Below are 22,305 nucleotides of genomic sequence, written 5' to 3' on the forward strand. Positions count from 1 at the left end.
GCTTTGGTCAGGTAGCGGCTCCCATTACCTCACTGCTGAAGGGGGGACAGGGGCGTTTGCAGTAGTTGGCTGAGGCGGAATAGGCTTTTGGTCAGCTGAAAGCTCGGTTTACCTCAACTCCCGTGCTGGCTCATCTGGATCCCTCTTTGGTGTTCATTGTGGAGGTGGACACGTCCGAGGCTGGGATAGGAGTCGTGATCTCTCAGCGCTCGGGTATGCCACCAAAGCTCCGCCCTGTGCCTTCTTCACTCAGCCCGGCGGCGCGAAACTATGACGTGGGGGACCGGGAGCTGTTGGCTGTCATCAAAGCCTTGAAGGCGTGGAGACATTGGCTTGATGGGGCTAAACACCCTTTTCTCATCTGGACTGACAAGCGCAATCCTGAGAACATCCGGGCGGCGAGAAGACTGAACCCTCGCCAGGCAAGGTGGGCCATGTTTTTTACCCGGGCGTTACGTACAGAGCCCAATCCCCACCCAATCCCCTCCAATGTCCAGCTGGGCGTCTGTACGTTCCGTTGAGCAGGAGGAAACATAAACCCTCACGTCCTTAGCCAAAGTGGACCACCAGTACTTCCCATTAAGACAGCGCACTGTTCGACCGATGCCCGGATGACCAGAGGAGGGTGACGTGTGTGCCTAATAGATCAGCCGGTCGCGGATAGCAGACGGAACGTACAGAGGCCCAGCTGGACATTGGAGGCGATTGGGCTCTGTACTTTCCGTCTGTGTGTTGGGGGGGGGGGGGGGTACTGTCACGACTTCCGCCAAAGTCGGTCCCTCTCCTTGTTCGGGCGGTGTTCAAAGGTTGACGTCACCGACCTTCTAGCCATCACTGATCCATTTTTTTTTTCATTGGTTTTGTCTTGTCTTCCATCACACCTGATTCCAATCCCATCAATTACATGTTGTGTATTTAACCCTCTGTTTCCCCTCATGTCCTTGTCGGTAATTGTTTGATTGTATGTATTGGTACTAGTTATGTTCTGGTGTGCGACAAAGTCATAATTATGGCTAAACCCTACCCATTTCCACAATTTCCCTTCTTAAAATGTGATTTTAAACCTAACCCTAACTAATGAAGGCCACATTTGATTTGTTGGACCTTCCGCACATTTGGGCATAAGTGTCTGGGAACGAGATTAGGTGTAATGTGACAAACATGACTACACTTCAAAGCATGGGCCATCCTACAGCACAACATGTCACATGTTTATATCATATTTGACATAAGTGGGTTATGTCACATTTGATAATGGTGATTGTCACACAGTTATGCCACAATAATGAAGCCTGTATAATGCATGACATACGGTTATAGATTATTTGTAACACATTCATGTAGTGTTTATGAAGGCATTATGAAGCCTTTATAAACTGAACATCATTTAAAGCGGGGGTGTTTTTTTTTTCACTCTGCAAGTGAGCCTACCTACCAATGAGAATGACAAAAAAGTTTGAGCAGTGTTGTCCAATTTTATCGAGAATAAAGCTCTGAAGTGGATCGGGGGATGATCAACACATTCTTGTTAGTATAGACAGAGAAAGGTGCCTTGAATTAGAAAATGTCAGCATTGTAACAAGGTCAAATTTAAGGTAACACATACATCTTTGGGCCCGCGTCTGCCTGTATCTCAATACCTATTCAACAGTGCCCCCCGTTGGTCGATTAAATATTGCACGGGAATCAGTCAGACTCAGAGTAGCTAGCTAGCTAACAGTACACAACTAAAACCCACGTGGATAACATCTTGGGCTGGTTGCTATTATAGTTCGTTTCTAAGTTAGGATCGTCGTTCATATAATGGTAAGTCGTTAACGTACCTACTTAACTCTTTCGCCAAAAACAATACCGTGTTACATTCACCGTTGTTGTTGGTTTGACTTTTTATTGCAAGCTAGCCACTATAGCTAACGTTAACTAGTAACATTAGCCATGCAAGACAAGGCCTCTCTAAAGCCTGGTACTCGAGTTGTGTTCTATTCGGGGGGAGAGTGAACGCCGGGGACTTGCGTTGAGAGACATTATTTCTGGAGTGGCTTTCCAATGTAACGCACGGCAATTTGTTTTAGGGGTTTTATGTAACCTTTTTCAGCATAGGCAGGTGAGCCAATCAATCACATTGATTTATAAAGCCACCGTTTCTAAGGAGTCAAAATAGGCGTGCTGTTTCTGGTACCTGTTTGTCTACGTGTTGCTAGAACGTGCCTCATAGCAACATGTTATGTGTAGAGGTGTTTCACCCTTTGTGTTATTGTTTCAAATCGACTATCTCAAAGTAGGCTACCTAAATCTATTTCAGGCCCCATACACTTTGTAAGCGAGTGAGCTAAGGCTTACAACTCCTATGTGTCTTTTCACAGTCCACAATGTCCTCCGGGCACCAGAAAGCAACTATGAAGCGAAAGCAACATCAAGAAGTGGCTGTCACTGTGTCTAGGTTGGATAACAAGTCAAAAAAGACCAAAAGTCTGTCAAATAAAGCCCCTGACAGTAGTGGTGAAGACTCTGAACTGGAAGAAAACTTTGCCTTACTCAGTAAAAAGAGCTCCTCAGGTATGATCGAGGAAGACCAGGAAGAGTCTGAACGAGAGGAAGAGGAGTACAGTTTGAGTGGTGGAGAAGCTCTTGAGGATGCCAGTGAAGAAGAGGCTAATGATGAAAATGCAGAGAGTGATGGTGTTGACCAGACAGGTTTGGGTAGTGACACTGAGGACTCTGAGGATGTCGATGATGACGCAGAACAACCGGAATCGGTAAACAGCAGTGGTGAAATACAAACACAAGACGACATTAAAAAAGGTAAATCGTAAGCATAGTTTCATTCACTGCAGTTGATCTCCCAGGAACAAATGTCAAGGTATTTTATTTATTTAACCATTATTTAACTAGGCGAGTCAGTTAAGAACTAATTCTTATTTACACTGACGACCTAAAAGGTCTATAGGATAGTTTGGTGTGTTCTCCATCTCATTTATGAAGAACAAATCCTATATCCATACAGAACTATAACTATACAATTTGTAAGCAAATGGAAATGGTCTGCATTTGAAGTTTCAATTTATAATTATACATAATAAGGTTATAAAATATTCTCGACTAGTGAAATGTCATGTATTCTAAGCGAGCCAGTGAATCCTTCATTTTTCTTAATGGCTTTTACAGAGCTTTCAACAATGTCTTTTGAGGACATTATGAAGCTTCAAAACAAGGTGGGGACAAAGGTCTATAATGAAATAGCCTACGGAACAACCAAGGCAAAACAAACTCCCACAAAGAAACGCCTCAACAAGAATAGGTAATGTCCAATTGTCTGTTCACCTTCATGCATTAGAATAAGGCCATTCCAATAGCTGAGTTGGAGCATTAGGTTACCATCTGAAGATTATCTGAAGTGGTCTGATGAGGGTGCAATTGTTGTTTTGTAAACCAATCGGTCATGCGATTCATTCTAGTTTTTTTTCCTAGCACTCTAAATATGTGTTATGGGTTTTTGATTCCTTTATGAACCTCATTTTTATTCAGTATCTGTATGTGTTGAGTGTAAGTCATTTTGGAGAAAATCTGTTATTTCTTTACTGTGGGGATGGTGTATGTATTTAAACTCCTAACAATCCTTTCTCATGCGTTGTTTTTCTTTTTAAGGCCCATGGAGATATCAGCCAAGAGGCCAGCCCCTTTTCTCAGACAAGTAGTTCCTGTCAAGAAATCAGTAAGGCACTTCTGAAGTATTTTGTAGATTGACATCTCCATCTCTTGCTTTTTTGCTTTTGACCTCTCAAACCATCTTGTTGCATGCTGTCTTTTATTTATTTAACTAGGCAAGTTAGTTAAGAACAAATTCATATTTACAATGACGGCCTACTGAGGAACAGTGGGTTAACTGCCTAGTTCAGGGGCAGAACGACAGATTTTTACCTTGTCAGCTCGGGGATTTGGTTGCTGGACCCAACGCTCTAACCACTAGGCTAACTGCCGCCCCAGGTGTAATTGTAATTGTCTGTCACTTTCCCCTTCCCCCCCAGGTGTCAAGAGATCCTCGATTTGACGATCTGTCTGGTGAATACAAACCGGAGATCTTTGAGAAAACATACAGATTCATCAACGACATCAAACAGCACGAGAGAGATGTGTGAAAACGATCAATTCTAATCAGTCCATATTTGTCTAGTCCATATCCGTCCGTTTTTCATTTTAGACAACATACATTTGAAATAGGACTTGTTTTGCATTATCTCTTGTACAACATGGTCCTGCTTGTCCTCAAGATTTTTTACATTTGACGATCACTGAATTTAATTGTGTTCATTCTTTGTGGTGTGTGTGTATATATATATATATAGGTAGTGCAGAAGAAGCTCAAGAAACCACTAAAGAGCAACCAAAAGAAGGAGAAACTTCAGTTCCTGTTGAAAAGAATGGTGAGTTAATTGCTGAACACACAACCATGCAAAGAATGGTGAGTTAATTGCTGAACACACACAACCATGCAAAGCAGTTTTAGAATGAGGGCTTCTTTTCTATATAATTCACCCGATTCCTTCTCATATTCAGGAGAACCAGGAGCGGGCCCGGAAGAGCCGGGAACAGCAGCGTGAGAAGGAGCTAGAGTTCAAGAGGAAGCAGAGAGAGATGGCGGGCCAGGGACTGAAGCCTTTCTTCCTCAAGAAATGTAAGTTGGGATGTAAAGCATGACATTCTATTCTATTTCTTGTACTCTGAAGCCTATTTATTCTTCTCTATAGACATTATTTTTCTATGTTGTAAAGCTCTTAACTTCAGCTATGGTACAGTTCTAGAATCAAGGCAACAACAATGCAATATTGTTGAACCCCTCAGAATTTGCCACTAGACTATAATACATTGCTGTACCCTGTTTGGTTGGGTGGGGAATCTCTTATGTTTTTTTTTCACATTGTAAATCAGAGATATTACAATGGAATAAGAGACTGTATCGCTGTCCAAACGCCATCTTCATTGACCACAAGACTCTGGTTGTAGAAATGCCATTACGGTGAAAGCGCAGATAGGATACTCAAAAACCTTACTCTGCTCTCTTAACCCTCTCACAGCTGACAAGAAGAAGCTGGAGCTGGCGGAGAAGTACAGCGAACTGAAGAAGAGCGGCAAGCTGGAAAACTTCCTCAGCAAGAAGAGGAAGAGGAATGCTGGCAAAGACCGCAGGAAGCTGCCTTTCCAGCAGAAGTGACTGTCCTGAAACTGGCCGAGGAACAGTCTTGCTCTTTTGTTTGTCCTGATGATGATGATGATGATGGTGGGACATTTTGGTCTCAGAAGCTGTCCCAGCAACAATTTACACTGCTTTGTTTTTACTAAGGGCCAATCTACCCAGGGGCCGCTCTTCTATCTTGAGATTCATGTGAGTAACTGAACTGGTCTGAATCCCATTAACAATGTATGATTTATGTGAGAGTCTAAGATGCTTGCATGCATCTTAAGTTTGGACTGAGCCAATAAGGTTAGGAGAGGGCTGACAGAGACCGAAGGGCCGCATTCGCTTGGCTATCATGGCCATGGAGGTGTCCCATGGGAGAGGACTTAATCACAACTACGGTATATTATCTAGTACTTCATATCGTCTTCCCGTATTTGCTCACCGGCGAGGAATTTCTGAAAGCAGACTGTTGATTTTGTATGTTTTTATGAGGACTTCCAATACAAATACGTATGGTTTGTATTTATGATGTTATTTCATTGGAACATGCAGAAGGGTCATTTTTGTATTAAATATATACGTCATTGCCAATATCATGAGTGTCAATCCTCTCCTCAACCAAACCTAGCATCTATGTTATGATCATTCATTGACAAACTTCGTTGGATGGCACTTAGTGGGGAGAACAAGTATTTGATACACTGCCGATTTTGCAGGTTTTCCTACTTACAAAGCATTTAGAGGTCTGTAATTTTTATCATAGGTACACTTCAACTGTGAGAGACAGAATCTAAAACAAAAATACAGAAAAATCACACTATGATTAAGTAATTAATTTGCATTTTATTGCATGACATAAGTATTTGATACATCAGAAAAGCAGAACTTAATATTTGGTACAGAAACCTTTGTTTGCAATTACAGAGATCATAGGTTTCCTGTAGTTCTTGACCAGGTTTGCACACACCCTCCATACAGACCTTCTACAGATCCTTCAGGTTTCGGGGCTGTCGCTGGGCAATACGGACTTTCAGCTCCCTCCAAAGATTTTCTATTGGGTTCAGGTCTGGAGAGTGGCTAGGCCCCTCCAGGACCTTGAGATGCTTCTTACGGAGCCACTCCTTTGTTGCCCTGGCTATGTGTTTCGGGTTGTTGTCATGCTGGAAGAACAAGCCACGACCCATCTTCAATGCTCTTACTGAGGGAAGGAGGTTGATGGCCAAGATCTCGTGATATATGGCCCCATCCATCCTCCCCTCAATACTGTGAAGTCGTCCTGTCCCCTTTGCAGAAAAGCATCCCCAAAGAATGATGTTTCCACCTCCATGCTTCATGGTTGGGATAGTGTTCTTGGGGTTGTACTCATCCTTCTTCTTCCTCCAAACACGGCGAGTGGAGTTTAGACAAAAAAAGCTATATTTTTGTTTCATCAGACCACATGACCTTCTCCCATTCCTCCTCTGGATCATCCAGATGGTCATTGGCAAACTTCAGATGGAAGGCTGTGTTGCCCAACAGAGTCCTTTGTCCTTTGAAGAATGTATCTGCTGGTAAATTGGATACGTTGTAGTAACATCGTTGTGTGGTAGACGGGATACTCTGTCTGTTCTTTCCTAGCCCACGTTTGCAGCTGCTGTTGCTAACTCAACGGCTAGGAGGTATCACTTCTGTAGTGAATAAGATTTCAAAGTTCATACCATTCGCAACCAAAGCTCACGCTGAGGTTGGCTTCGTTCTGTAGTTATTATCTGAACCATTCTGACATCGGACCGTCGTCCTCACATCCTCGGAACAGGAGGTTACATTCTCTAAATAGTGGAGGGAGAAGGGTGTGTTTTCACAGTTTTATAACCCATGTCTCTTCACAGGGGCGGGCCACTGATTGAGAAGAGCCCTAACCTTATGAAAACCCAAATCTCTAATTTGGAAGCTAAAATTACATTTCATCTCTTCACCAATAATTTTATATTCAAACATTTAAATTGAACAACTACAATGTGCAGACTTTCCACTGTAGAGTTTGTCATCCTATCATTGATGAGAATGTCTCAGATGACAACCGAACTGACATCATATTCATTAAGTACCAACGCATATGTTCAAGTGGTCGGATTACCAGAATATGGTTAATTTCCCCCCACCTTCTGATGTTCCCAGAATCTCTATGTTTACCAAAGGATTTTCAAATGTCAAATCAGTAGGGTAGAGAGAGGAAAAAGGGGGGGAAGAGGTATTTATGACTGTCATAAACCTACCCCCAGGCCAACGTCATGACAGTATAATTTAATAATTGAGTCCTTGTAGTTTACGTAACTGTTTCCCATGACAGTGTAGAAGTAGTAACGACTTGTCAGTAGATGACAAGGTTGTAGGCCTGTTCAAAGCACTGAACATCTGTTACCTTCACATTGTGTTATCTGGATCAGATTGACCCCATCCTTTTCTGAAAAACTCATTCGGAACGATTGATCTGATCCTGGATTGCAAAATAGGGGATTACAGAATCTGGATCATTCTTTGACAAAGTAAAAACAATTAAAAACGAGGTCCTGACAGGTCACTTCCACCCTCAACTGCTTTCTGACTTCTTCACAGACTGAACCAATTGGACCATTGGTAAATGATTTTGAAAGGAGGAGAACATGAGGTTAGTCTGCAGAATGATTCCCTATTGTTGTGATTGCCACTGCTCTAGGACACGGGAGTTCAAATACTATTTGAAATATCAAATACTAAGGCTGTTCTTGATTGAGCCTGCCTGTTTTAATGGAACCAGTGATCCCAAAAGTACAAACTCCAGGCAGGCTAAAGCCAACTCTGAAATAATTTGAAAGCTTTCAAATTGTGTTAGTGAGTGAATCTGTCCCATGATTATGAGATTGAGAGATTAAGTTCAAATATTCCAGTATATCCCCAAAAATATGGAGGTATTGATGTTCTTGTTGCCAGTAGTTGTATTCCTTACATGTTGTCACAGACTTGTTGATGCTGATGGCGCTGACTGAAGAGCAACTAGAAAGATTTCAGCCCGTAGCCTGAATTTCCTGTAGGAAGCCAGCTAGAGAACGATGTCAGGCAGGACACGGTGATGGAGAGCTACCTTGATGAGGGGACAGTAAAGATCACCTTGGACGTCCTGGTAAACTTGAAGATAAACCAGAATTACGTAGCTGAGAGAAGTTACAGGTCAAAAGGTTTAGAACACCTCATTCAAGGGTTTTTCTTTATTTGGACTATTTTCTACATTGTAGAATAATAGTGAAGACATCAAAACTGAAATAACACATGGAATCATGTTGTACCTAAAAAAGTGTTAAACAAATCAAAATATATTTTATATTCTTCAAAGTAGCCATGATGACAGCTTTGCACACTCTTGGCATTCTCTCAACCAGCTTCATGAGGTAGTCACTTGGAATGCATTTCAATTAACAGGTGTTCCTTAAAAGTTAATTTGTGGAATTTATTTCCTTAATGTGTTGCTTGAGCCAATCAGTTGTGTTGTGACAAGGTAGGGAGGTATACAGAAGATGGCCCTATTTGGTAAAGACGAAGTCCATATTATGGCAAGAACAGGTCAAATAAGTAAAGACAAATGACAGTCCATTATTTAAGAGATGGTCAGTCAATACGGAACATTTCAAGAATTTTGAACGTTTCAAGCGCAGACGCAGAAACAATCAAGCGCTGTGATGGAACTGGCTCTCATGAGGACCGCCACAGTAATGGAAGACCAGAGTTATCTCTGCTGCAGAGGATAAGTTCATTAGAGTTACCAGCCTCAGAAATTATAGCCCAAATAATTGCTTCACAGAATTCAAGGAACAGACACATCAAAACATAAACTGTTCAGAGGAGACTGTGTGAATCAGGCCTTCATTGTCGAATTGCTGCAAAGAAACCACTACTAAAGGACACCAATAATAAGAAGAGACTTGCTTGTGCCAAGAAACACGAGCAAGGTCCATATTGAGAGTCCAAATTGGAGATTTTTGGTTCCAACAAATCAAATGTATTTATGTAGCCCTTCTTACATCAGCTGATATATCAAAGTGCTGTACAGAAACCCAGCCTAAAACCCCAAACAGCAAGCAATGCAGGTGTAGAAGCACGGAGGCTAGGAAAAACTCCCTAGAAAGGCCAGAACCTAGGAAGAAACCTATAGAGGCTATGAGGGGTGGCCTCTTCTGGCTGTGCCTGGTGGAGATTATAACAGAACATGGCCAAGATGTTCAAATATTCATAAATGACCAGCATGGTCAAATAATAATAATCACAGTAGTTGTTGAAGGTGCAACAAGTCAGCACCTCAGGAGTAAATGTCAGTTGTCTTTTCATAGCCGATCATTGAGAGTATCTCTACCGCTCCTGCTGTCTCTAGAGAGTTGAAAACAGCAGGTCTGGGACAGGTAGCATGTCCGGTGAACAGGTCAGGGTTCCATAGCCGCTGGCAAAACAGTTGAAACTGGAGAAGCAGCACGGCCAGGTGGACTGGGGACAGCAAGGAGTCATCAGGCCAGGTAGTCCTGAGGCATGGTCCTAGGGCTCAGGTCCTCCGAGAGAGAGAAAGAGAGAATTAGAGAGAGCATACTTAAATTCACACAGGACACCGGATAAGACAGGAGAAATACTCCAGATATAACATATTGACCCTAGCCCCCCGACACAAACTACTGCAGCATAAATACTGGAGGCTGAGACAGGAGGGGTCAGGAGACACTGTGGCCCTATCCGATGATACCCCCGGACATGGCCAAACAGGCAGGATATAACCCCACCCACTTTGCCAAAGCACAACCCCCACACCACTAGAGGGATATCTTCAACCACCAACTTACCATCCTGAGACAAGGCCGAGTATAGCCCACAAAGATCTCCGCCACGGCGCAACCCAGGGGGGAGGCGCCAACCCAACCCACCTCCAGGCTGTGTAAGGGCTATTTTACCAAGAAGGAGAGTGATGGAGTGCTGCATCATACGACCTGGCCTCCACAATCACCCAACCTCAACCAATTTTAGATGGTTTGGGATGAGTCGGACCGCAGAGTGGAGGAAAAGCAGCCAACAAGTGCTTAGCATCTGTGGGAACTCCTTCAAGACTGTTGGAAAAGCATTCCAGTTGAAGCTGGTTGAGAGAATGCCAAGAGTGTACAAAGCTGTCATCAGGGCAAAGGGTGGCTACTTTGAAAAATCTCAAATATAAAATATATTTAGATTTGTTTAACACTTCTTTGGGTACTACATGATTCCATTTGTGTTATTTCATAGTTTTATTGTCTTCACTATTATTCTACAATGTAGAAAATAGTAAAAATAAAGAAAAACCCTTGAATGAGTAGGTGTTCTAAACTTTTTGACTGGTAGTGTAGATGAACATGCAGTATAAACTGTGATCATTTACTTTCAGACATTTTGCAGGCTCATTATAATGAATGCAATGGTATCAAACATGGAAACCAGGACCCGTATCCACAAAGCGTCTCAGAAAAGGTCCTAGGAATTCTGTTAAAACCTGTTTTAAGACTAGAAAAAAACTCCCATGTCAGAGTCATTTTTAGGATGATGTTATGACACTGCTAAGACAAACTCTGAGCCAGGAGTAAAAAAATAACTGATGATCAAAGGGCCCCACCCCGGTTGGTAATTCGACCGGGGTGCTTACTACAAGTTTAGATAGCTGGCCACTAGACTAACTTACCAATCAAGACAAATTTGCGGACATGGGCTAATTGAGTGACTGCGGATGCACAGCCAAATTTCAAATGTGTACCTTGTGTACTATACTGTTTCACGTAGGTCTAGATTATGTAATGGTTGATCATATAGAAATACCAAAACATTCTTTCAACAACTCCAAAGCAATTGCCTGTCTATGGCGCAGGAACTACTAACTCGCTGCCTTTTTCTATTTTCAAGACATCTGCTGATAACACTTAACCCCATAAAGTTGTTTTTCACTACCTTGACATTTTGGCTTCTACAGGCATTTCTGTAATGAGCGCCTGAAGTGTTTTAAATCTATTGATTCAGCACACTGTCAGCTACAATAAATATAATGTCAAAACAAACTTTTGAGAAATTTATATGAGCGATAATGTTCCGTAAATGCAAAAAATGAAAAAACTGATGTTGAATTTCTACGTTTTTTATTGTGAAAAGCACTGCAATACATTATGAACAAGATATCCAATGCAAGACTGGTTTCCCCAGGTCTTGATTACCTCTAAGTTTTAGGTGCCACAGTTGACAGTGCATGTCAGACCAAAAACCAAGCCATGAGGTCGAAGGAATTGTCCGTAGAGCTCTGAGACAGGATTGTGTCGAGGAACAAGGGTACCAAAAAATGTCTGCAGAATTGAAGGTCCCCAAGAACACAGTGGCCTCCATCATTCTTAAATGGAAGAAGTTTGGAACCACCAAGACTTCCTAGAGCTGGCCGCCTGGCCAAACTGAGCAATCGGGGGAGTAGGGCCTTGGTCAGGGAGGTGACCAAGAACCCGATGGTCACTCTGACAGAGCTCCAGAGTTCCTCTGTGAAGATGGGACAACCTTCCAGAAGGACAACCATCTCTGCAGCACTCCACCAATCAGGCCTTTATGGTAGAGTGGCCATACGGAAGCCACTCCTCAGTAAAAGGCACATAACAGCCCGCCTGGAGTTTGCCAAAAGGCTCCTAAAGGACTCTCAGACTATGAGAAACAAGATTCTTTGGTCTGATGAAACCAAGATTAAACTCTTTGGCCTGAATGCCAAGCTTCACATCTGGAGGAAACCTGGCACCATCCCTAAGGTGAAGCATGGTGGTGGCAGCATCACGCTGTGTAGATGTTTTCAGCGGTCTGGGAGGATAGTCACGATCGAGGGAAAGATGAAAGATGAATGGAGCAAAGTACAGAGAGATCCTTGATGAAAACCTGCACCAGAGCACTCCGGACCTCAGACTGGGGCGAAGGTTCACCTTCCAACAGGACAACGACCCTAAGCGCACAGCCAAGACAACGCAGGAGTGGTTTTGGGACAAGTCTCTGAATGTCCTTGAGTGGCCCAGCCAGAGCCCGGACATGAACCCGATCGAACATCTCTGGAGAGACCTGAAAATAGCTGTGCAGCGACGCTCCCTATCCAACCTGACAGAGCTTGAGAGGATCTGCAGAGAAGAATGGGAGAAACTCCCCAACTACAGGTGTGTCAAGCTTGTAGCGTCATACCCAAGAAGACTCAAGGCTGTAATCTCTGCCAAAGGTGCTTCAACAAAGTACTGAGTGAAGTGTCTGAATGCTTATGTAAATGTCACTTTTGATTTATTTGTATAAATTCGCAAAAATGGCTAAAAACCTGTTTTTGATATGTCATGAGGTATTGTGTGTAGATTGAAGAGGAATAAAAACAATTTAATCAATTTTATAATAAGGTTGTAACTTAACAAAATGTGGAAAAAGTCAAGCGGTCAGAATACTTTCGTAACAAAAGTTTACTTTTGAGGTCTGAAACGCATCACTTTACATGGAAAGGAAGCGGTTAAGAAGGTTACACCTGCTTAAACTCACATCAGTGTGTATATCTAACAATCTAGCTTCATCCTTTGCCCTCCAGTGGATGGTAGCGTTACTACACCACAGAATGACAACACTGTCTATGCTCAATTTTCATTGGTTTATGAAAATAAAAGGCCGAGATCGAGTTCCATATGTGGTACCACTGTTTTCAACTCGACCGTAATTCAATTTTGGTGATTTTCTTTTACCATTAATCATAACAACAGTATAAGTAATCCTTAATGTACTGTCATGCACCTTCTATTTGGAACGATACTTGGAAAGGACTGAAATGTACAATTGTAATGCATTACTCATTTGATACTCAAGATTTTTATAGACAAAATCGTGCGGCTTTCTGTGGATCTAAGAATTTAATAGTCGATTCTCCATGGCCGTCTCCACACAAAAAAAATCTGTGCATAAGCAAATATAGGTGAAAAATCTGTATTCTGGTCATGTTCACATTGTAACACTGAATAAAACATAGAATAAACAATATTATGATGTAATTGAAACACTCATTGGGACATTAGAGTACTTTAGAGGTCTGAAAAATGTATGATACAGAGTTGAATGGGGGAACCTGGTTACCGACATTTACAGCCCAAAACCACTCCCTTTTCCCGGGAAAAAAATAACTTTGAGAAACCAGTAAATTATAATAAATGATTTATATGAACAGCATGGCGTGAAATGGAAATGTTAAATTGTATGCAAATGTCGAAATCTGGCTTCTCTACGGCCTCTGCATGATGAATCATCAATGCTCATGGTGGGGACAAACAGCTCATCTCAGTGTGGAGCGCAGTTCACAATGCACGTGGACCCATCATTATATCACGGTAACGTTTTTTCTTATGACAGGTAGGCCTGCATTTGCTGCAACATAGTGTATGCTACAGTAATATAAAGACCGAATGCGGGTCTAATTTACCCATCTCCATCTGGCTGTCGGGAATCACATTTAGACTTTATTTTATTGCAGCTGCAGAGTTTTAAAACGGCCTAGCACTCAAATGTTGTTGCTTTAAATCAGTGCACGCGCGAGCACTCTCTGGTAGTCTTTCTCTTCATCAACTCCATTCAAATTGCATCCAAAATAGATAATCCTGTTCTAGATTAATATAAAGCTCTATATATAGATGTCCTAGCCTACCTCTTTCAGGTAATACATTCAATGCAGTATTAGCCTTATATTTAGCTAATTAATGATGGGTTCTGCATAATAGACTTCTAATATGACAAATACAATTTTATTTGATTTAACTTATCGCCTCTGTCTCTTGCGCAATACGCATGCACCTGTGCTCCGCTGGTCTCTATCTTTAAAAAACCCTCCTTAGCTCTTGGAGTCCAATGCAGGGAAACCTAGACTATAATAGCTTGCTGGACAATATTGTTCTTAGCATTTCTTTTACCAATATACTTTTCGAAGAGGGACCCAAGCTCTTGTTTGCTGGATGTGAAATACAGCAGCCAATAGAACTCAAGGAGAGTTTGAAAGAAGAGCGAGCGTGCAGTATGCTATAGCAGTTATTTATCCAGACCCATAACCATTCAATCCTCGTGAAGAGAAGTGAAAGCCTTCTGCGTCTAATTCTAGTCCTATATTATTTAAGGATGTCTTTAGAATGATGAAGATAAGGACATCAAAATGTATTTCATTTAACTGTTGAAACCGAGGAAGGAATGAAGCAACAACAGAGATTGTCGGCTAATAACATTAGGGGAAATATTACGAAAGGTATATATGCGTCAGCCTCAGTGGTGTAAGGGTGTTGGTTAGGGTGTTGATACACCAAGTTCTTAATAAAAGAACTCCAGCACAGAGGAGAGAGAAACATAAACATCACATTTGACAAAAAGGTAGCTTATGTAGAGGGTGTGCAGTTAGTTTGATAAAGATGGAATGAAGGTTTTATTACAGGCTAAAAGCAGTGAATATTTGATGAATACAAAAAAAGGAAACATTTGAGTCACGTGGTGAAAAGAACGCATGGGACATTTACTGTAAATCCGATAAGGCGCTTTTGATTAATTTATTTAAGCCTATAGCTTTATACATATTTTCTGATAAAAGTATTGCTAACCATGACCAGAAAATGTTTGACTGTCCATGGGTAGGATATACCTGAAAGATGTGGAACTTGACCCCTTCCGCAGGTGAGGAATGATTATGAATCGAGAGAATTGTGACACTCGTCCCGTCAGCACGCACACCTTTGGCCGACATATCAAAATGCATAGGGAATATGTAGTTTGGATAGCGTTTGCACATTGGCGAGATGTGCCAATTAAAATCAGAATAAAATGTTGATGCCTGGCCGACATAGAAACGATGTAGAACGCTATTCATACTACATCTTCCCGATGTATCATGTATACATCGTGACTACGTTGGGCAGACGTATGTGTGCTATCTGGGTCCTAATTTAGATGTCTACATGATCTACGGCCAACACAGTGATGCTGAGCGCGCCTGCATTAAGACCTCCCACACTCAGACGCCCTCCCGCCGACCTTCTAAATGGAACGCGATCTACTAACGATATAACGCTGTCAGGTCAACATCGGGAAAATGTATGTGTGCTGTCTGGGGGGCTTATCACCACTTTAGGGCACCACTATCCCGATGCCGATAGAGGGCGGCTTCAAAACATTCATAACAATGGCATGACCGAGTGATGGAGGTGCAACCTATGAATACCTTGGGTTATAGGGAAATAATGCACCCTCTAGAATGCCCTTCAAGCCAATAAGAAAGGTGTATTCAGCAATGCCATGGTATAAGTACATATACATGGTATAAGTGGGACTTATATTATAAATATTTATTAGGCAAGTTTGATTTGATTTGCTGCGGCTGCCGCTTAAGACTGCTTCCCTGCAGGTTTGACCTGGTTCAGGGGCCTAGCCCTGAGTTTGGGCAGACTGCTGCGCTGCCAAAGTCCCCCAATTCCAGCTTGTGGCCCCCTCCCAGCTGTGAGGCCGGTGCATGAGGCAGAAATCAACAGGCTGCCACGTGGCCCAGGTCTGTGGGGCAGGCAAAAGTTAAAGGCCTTCTTTATTGCACCCATCACACTTCTGCTTCATGGTGGTTGGTCCAGATCAATGCCACCCAACTCATTGACAGCTTTGCTTTAGGAGGCGTTTATAAGCGAGATTTGGTTTGCCTGGGCTACAGCAAGGTCAGTGTACTCGCAGCCAGGCGAACAGCCAGAGGATCTCTTCCCTAAACTGCTTGATGTTGGTGCATTTAGGGCAGACAAATCCTAGTACGTTTTTCAGTTCCACCATATCCTCCTCTTGTAATTATGTGGAAATCATCTCACACATAACGCATTTGTGCCCAGCCATGGATAAAAAAAAATCACCTTGTCCCAGATACATTTACACCGTTATCAAAATGTCACACCAGGGTAAGCCTACACAAAACAGTCGTAAAATGCCCTATGGGGAAAATGATTGGGGCAAAAATGATTGGAACCATTTCCCTGTTTGACCACTAGGTGTTATGGGTAATATGACACCTCCACTGTGGGTCTCTATGCCTAAACAGTTTTACCAAAGCAACAGAATTGTGACATTCTGGGAGAACGACTGTGTTTGGTTAACTTCAAATAATTTATCAGTGATAATTCAGTAACAGAGTCTCTTTCACTCATTGAGGGTTGATTGACTGATATACTAGCATTACAGAATTTAAACTGAACTACAAATGTATTGGGGATGCATGGGCCATGCCCCAGAATTTTGGCCAAGCAATTGCAGCACTCCAATGGATAGCAACTGTAGTCAAGTCTGGCACATCAGACAAGTTCATGTTTAAATCCTATGAAAGCCAGTGAGGGCTATGGCAAAAAACTACATTTTCTTTCAAAAATAAAATGTTTTAATGGTTAAATATACTGAACAAAAATACATGTAATGTTGGTTTCTCTCCAATTTTGTGCACACATTTGTTTACATCCCTGTTAGTGAGCATTTCTCCTTTGCCAAGATAATCCATCCCCATGACAGGTGTGGCATATCAAGAAGCTGATGAAACAGCATGATCATTACACAGGTGCACCTTGTGCAGGGACAATAAAAGGCCACTCTAAAATGTGCAGTTTTGTCAAACAACACAATGTCACAAGTTTTGAGGGAACATGGAATTGGCATGCTGACTGCAGGAAAGTCCACCAGGGCTGTTGCCAGTGAATATAATGCTAATTTCTCTACCATAAACGGCTTCCAACGTCGTTTTAAAGAATTTGGCAGTACATCCAACCGGCCTAACAACCGCAGACCACGTGTAGCCACGCCAGCCCAGGACCTCCACATCTGGCTTCTTCAGATGCGGGATCGTCTGAGACCAGCCACTCAGACAGCTGATGAAACTAAGAATTATTTGTCTGTAATAATTTTTGTGGGAATAAAACTCATTCTGATTGGCTGCGCCCCTGCCCAGTCATGTCAAATCCATAGATTAGGGCCTATTTTTATTTATTTAAATTGACTGATTTCCTTATATGAACTGTAAAATCATTGAAATTGTTGCATTTTGTGTTTATATTTTTGTTCAGTATAATTGAACAGTGCACCAGGAGTACTTGCTACTGTGATTCCTGAAATGCAAAGCCTTTTGATGGAGTATTTTTGGAATCTGAAATTATACTTGTGATACTGTCATGTACTGTCATGTTGTCTTGTCTCTGTCCTTTCCCTTCACCCTGTCTCCCTCTGCTGGTCGTGTTAGGTTACCTTTTCTCCCCCGCTTTCCCCCAGCTGTCCCTTGTCTCCTCTAACTACCCATTCACCCCGTTCCCCACCTGTTCCCTTTTTCCCTCTGATTAGGTCCCTATATCTCTCTCTGTTTCTGTTCCTGTCCTTGTCGGATTCTTGGTTGTTTGTGTCATTCATGCCTGAACCAGACTGTCATCATGTTTGCTGTAACCTTGTCCTGTCCTGTCAGAATCTGCCGGTCCATCTGAGCCTACCTATGTTTGGTAATTAAAGAAGCTCTGTTTAAGTTGATTCGCTTTTGGGTCCTCATTCACGCACCGTAACAGAAGAATCCGACCAAGAATGGACCCAGCGACTTCGGATCCTCTCCACTCAGCCGTCGAGATCCAGGGAGCGATGCTAGGCAGACACAAGCAGGAATTGTCTGCTGCTCGACATGCCGTTGAGACCCTGGCCACCCAAGTCTCCAACCTCACAGAACAGGTTCACCATCTCCGCCTCGATCCACCGGCCACTTCCAGGGCTTTCGAATCTCCGGAGCCCAGAATCAATAACCCGCCGTGTTACTCTGGGGAGCCCACTGAATGCCGCTCGTTCCTCACCCAGTGTGATATTGTGTTTTCTCTCCAGCCCAACACTTACTCCAGGAGCACTGCTCGTGTCGCCTACGTCATATCTCTCCTTATTGGACGGGCTCGTGAGTGGGGCACGGCAATCTGGGAGGCAAGGGCTGAGTGTATTAACCAGTATCAAGACTTTAAGGAGGAGATGATACGGGTTTTTGATCGATCTGTTTTTGGGGAGGAGGCTTCCAGGGCCCTGTCTTCCCTATGTCAAGGCAATCGATCCATAACAGACTACTCTATTGAGTTTCGCACTCTTGCTGTCTCCAGTGGCTGGAACGAGCCGGCCTTGCTCGCTCGTCTTCTGGAGGGTTTCCGCGCAGAGGTAAAGGATGAGATTCTCTCCCGGGAGGTTCCTTCCAGCGTGGATTCCTTGATTGAACTCGCTATTCGCATTGAGCGACGGGTTGATCTTCGTCACCGAGCTCGTGGAAAGGAGCTCGCGCTCTCCGTCGCCTCCCTCTCCGCATCACTACCATCTTCCTCTGCCGGCTCGGGTGCTGAGCCCATGCAGCTGGGAGGTATCCGCATCTCGACTAAGGAGAGGGAACGGAGAATCACCAACCGCCTCTGTCTCTATTGCGGTTCCGCTGGTCATTTTGTCACTTCATGTCCAGTAAAAGGCCAGAGCTCGTCAGTAAGCGGAGGGCTACTGGTGAGCGCTACTACTCCTGTCTCTCCTTCAAGATCCTGCACTACCTTGTCGGTCCATCTACGCTGGACCGGTTCGTCAGCTTCCTGCAGTGCCTTAATAGACTCTGGGGCGGAGGGCTGTTTTATGGACGAGACCTGGGCTCGGGAACATGACATTCCTCTCAGACAGTTAAAGGAGCCCACGGCCTTGTTCGCCCTGGATGGTAGTCCTCTCCCCAGGATTCAGCGTGAGACGCTACCTTTAACCCTCACTGTTTCTGGTAATCATAGTGAAACCATTTCTTTTTTAATTTTTCGTTCACCTTTTACACCTGTTGTTTTGGGCCATCCCTGGCTAGTTTGTCATAATCCTTCCATTAATTGGTCTAGTAATTCTATCCTCTCCTGGAACGTCTCTTGTCATGTGAAATGTTTAATGTCTGCTATCCCTCCTGTTTCCTCTGTCTCTTCTTCACAGGAGGAGCCTGGTGATTTGACAGGGGTGCCGGAGGAATATCACGATCTGCGCACGGTGTTCAGTCGGTCCAGGGCCACCTCTCTTCCTCCACACCGGTCGTATGATTGTAGTATTGATCTCCTTCCGGGAACCACCCCCCCCCCGGGGTAGACTATACTCTCTGTCGGCTCCCGAACGTAAGGCTCTCGAAGATTATTTGTCTGTAGCTCTTGACGCCGGTACCATAGTCCCCTCCTCCTCTCCCGCCGGAGCGGGGTTTTTTTTTGTCAAGAAGAAGGACGGGTCTCTGCGCCCCTGCATAGATTATCGAGGGCTGAATGACATAACAGTGAAGAATCGTTATCCGCTTCCTCTTATGTCTTCAGCCTTCGAGATCCTGCAGGGAGCCAGGTTTTTCACTAAGTTGGACCTTCGTAACGCTTACCATCTCGTGCGCATCAGGGAGGGGGACGAGTGGAAGACGGCGTTTAACACTCCGTTAGGGCACTTTGAATACCGGGTTCTTCCTTTCGGCCTCGCTAACGCTCCAGCTGTCTTTCAGGCATTAGTCAATGATGTCCTGAGAGACATGCTGAACATCTTTGTTTTCGTTTACCTTGACGATATCCTGATTTTTTCACCGTCACTCCAGATTCATGTTCAGCACGTTCGACGTGTCCTCCAGCGCCTTTTAGAGAATTGTCTTTTTGTGAAGGCTGAGAAGTGCACGTTTCATGCCTCCTCCGTCACATTTCTCGGTTCTGTTATTTCCGCTGAAGGCATTAAGATGGATCCCGCTAAGGTCCAAGCTGTCATTGATTGGCCCGTCCCTAAGTCACGCGTCGAGCTGCAGCGCTTTCTCGGCTTCGCGAACTTCTATCGTCGTTTCATCCGTAATTTCGGTCAGGTGGCAGCTCCTCTCACAGCCCTTACTTCTGTCAAGACGTGCTTTAAGTGGTCCGTTTCCGCCCAGGGAGCTTTTGATCTCCTCAAGAATCGTTTTACATCCGCTCCTATCCTTGTTACACCTGACGTCTCTAGACAGTTCGTTGTCGAGGTTGACGCGTCAGAGGTGGGAGTGGGAGCCATCCTTTCTCAGCGCTCCCTCTCTGACGACAAGGTCCACCCATGCGCGTATTTTTCTCATCGCCTGTCGCCGTCGGAACGTAACTATGATGTGGGTAACCGCGAACTGCTCGCCATCCGGTTAGCCCTAGGCGAATGGCGACAGTGGTTGGAGGGGGCGACCGTTCCTTTTGTCGTTTGGACTGACCATAGGAACCTTGAGTACATCCGTTCTGCCAAACGACTTAATGCGCGTCAGGCGCGTTGGGCGCTGTTTTTCGCTCGTTTCGAGTTCGTGATTTCTTATCGTCCGGGCTCTAAGAACACCAAGCCTGATGCTTTGTCTCGTCTCTTCAGTTCTTCAGTAGCCTCCACTGACCCCGAGGGGATTCTCCCTGAGGGGCGTGTTGTCGGGTTGACTGTCTGGGGAATTGAGAGGCAGGTAAAGCAAGCACTCACTCAAACTCCGTCGCCGCGCGCTTGTCCTAGGAACCTTCTTTTCGTTCCCGTTCCTACTCGTCTGGCCGTTCTTCAGTGGGCTCACTCTGCCAAGTTAGCCGGCCACCCTGGCGTTCGGGGTACGCTTGCTTCCATTCGCCAGCGTTTCTGGTGGCCCACCCGGGAGCATGACACGCGTCGTTTCGTGGCTGCTTGTTCGGTCTGCGCGCAGACTAAGTCCGGTAACTCTCCTCCTGCCGGCCGTCTCAGGCCGCTTCCTATTCCCTCTCGACCGTGGTCTCACATCGCCTTAGATTTTGTCACCGGACTGCCTTCGTCAGCGGGGAAGACTGTTATTCTTACGGTTGTCGATAGGTTCTCTAAGGCGGCTCATTTCATTCCCCTTGCTAAGCTTCCTTCTGCTAAAGAGACGGCACAAATCATCATCGAGAATGTTTTCAGAATTCATGGCCTTCCGTCAGACGTCGTTTCGGACAGAGGTCCGCAATTCACGTCTCAATTTTGGAGGGAGTTTTGCCGTTTGATTGGGGCTTCCGTCAGTCTCTCTTCCGGCTTTCACCCCCAGTCTAACGGTCAAGCAGAACGGGCCAATCAGACTATTGGTCGCATCTTACGCAGTCTTTCTTTTCGCAACCCTGCGTCTTGGTCAGAACAGCTCCCCTGGGCAGAATACGCCCACAACTCGCTTCCTTCGTCTGCGACCGGGCTATCTCCTTTTCAGAGTAGCCTCGGGTACCAGCCTCCGTTGTTCTCATCTCAGTTCGCCGAGTCCAGCGTCCCCTCCGCTCAGGCTTTTGTCCAACGTTGCGAGCGCACCTGGAAGAGGGTCAGGTCTGCACTTTGCCGTTATAGGGCGCAGACTGTGAGAGCTGCTAATAAGCGTAGAACGAAGAGCCCTAGATATTGTCGCGGTCAGAGAGTTTGGCTCTCCACTCAGAACCTTCCCCTTAAGACGGCTTCTCGCAAGTTGACCCCGCGGTTCATTGGTCCATTCCGTATCTCTCAGGTCATTAATCCTGTCGCAGTGCGACTTCTTCTTCCGCGATATCTTCGTCGCGTCCACCCGGTCTTCCATGTCTCCTGTGTTAAGCCCGTTCTTCGCGCCCCCGCTCGTCTTCCCCCCCCCCCCCCCCCATCCTTGTCGAGGGCGCACCTATCTACAGGGTCCGTAAAATCTTGGACATGCGTCCTCGGGGCCGTGGTCATCAGTACCTAGTTGACTGGGAGGGGTACGGTCCTGAGGAGAGGAGTTGGGTTCCCTCTCGGGACGTGCTGGACCGTGCGCTGATTGATGATTTCCTCCGTTGCCGCCAGGTTTCCTCCTCGAGTGCGCCAGGAGGCGCTCGGTGAGTGGGGGGGTACTGTCATGTACTGTCATGTTGTCTTGTCTCTGTCCTTTCCCTTCACCCTGTCTCCCTCTGCTGGTCGTGTTAGGTTACCTTTTCTCCCCCGCTTTCCCCCAGCTGTCCCTTGTCTCCTCTAACTACCCATTCACCCCGTTCCCCACCTGTTCCCTTTTTCCCTCTGATTAGGTCCCTATATCTCTCTCTGTTTCTGTTCCTGTCCTTGTCGGATTCTTGGTTGTTTGTGTCATTCATGCCTGAACCAGACTGTCATCATGTTTG

At 44.7% G+C, this 22,305-nt stretch overlaps 1 protein-coding gene across 1 annotated transcript; it reads left to right on the forward strand.

The window, feature by feature from the left end:
* Nucleotides 1-1,648: 1,648 nt before the first annotated feature.
* rrp36 (ribosomal RNA processing 36) lies at nt 1,649-5,769 on the forward strand. Its single transcript, XM_021557384.2, has 8 exons — nt 1,649-1,806; nt 2,364-2,802; nt 3,166-3,298; nt 3,646-3,712; nt 4,026-4,130; nt 4,344-4,421; nt 4,555-4,672; nt 5,073-5,769. Exons 1-8 carry the CDS (start codon nt 1,804-1,806, stop codon nt 5,207-5,209), a joined length of 1,080 nt encoding a protein of 359 aa, XP_021413059.2. The 5' UTR covers nt 1,649-1,803; the 3' UTR covers nt 5,210-5,769.
* Nucleotides 5,770-22,305: the final 16,536 nt, after the last annotated feature.

Source organism: Oncorhynchus mykiss, chromosome 13 (assembly GCF_013265735.2).
Source record: "Oncorhynchus mykiss isolate Arlee chromosome 13, USDA_OmykA_1.1, whole genome shotgun sequence".
Lineage (NCBI taxonomy): Eukaryota > Metazoa > Chordata > Actinopteri > Salmoniformes > Salmonidae > Oncorhynchus > Oncorhynchus mykiss.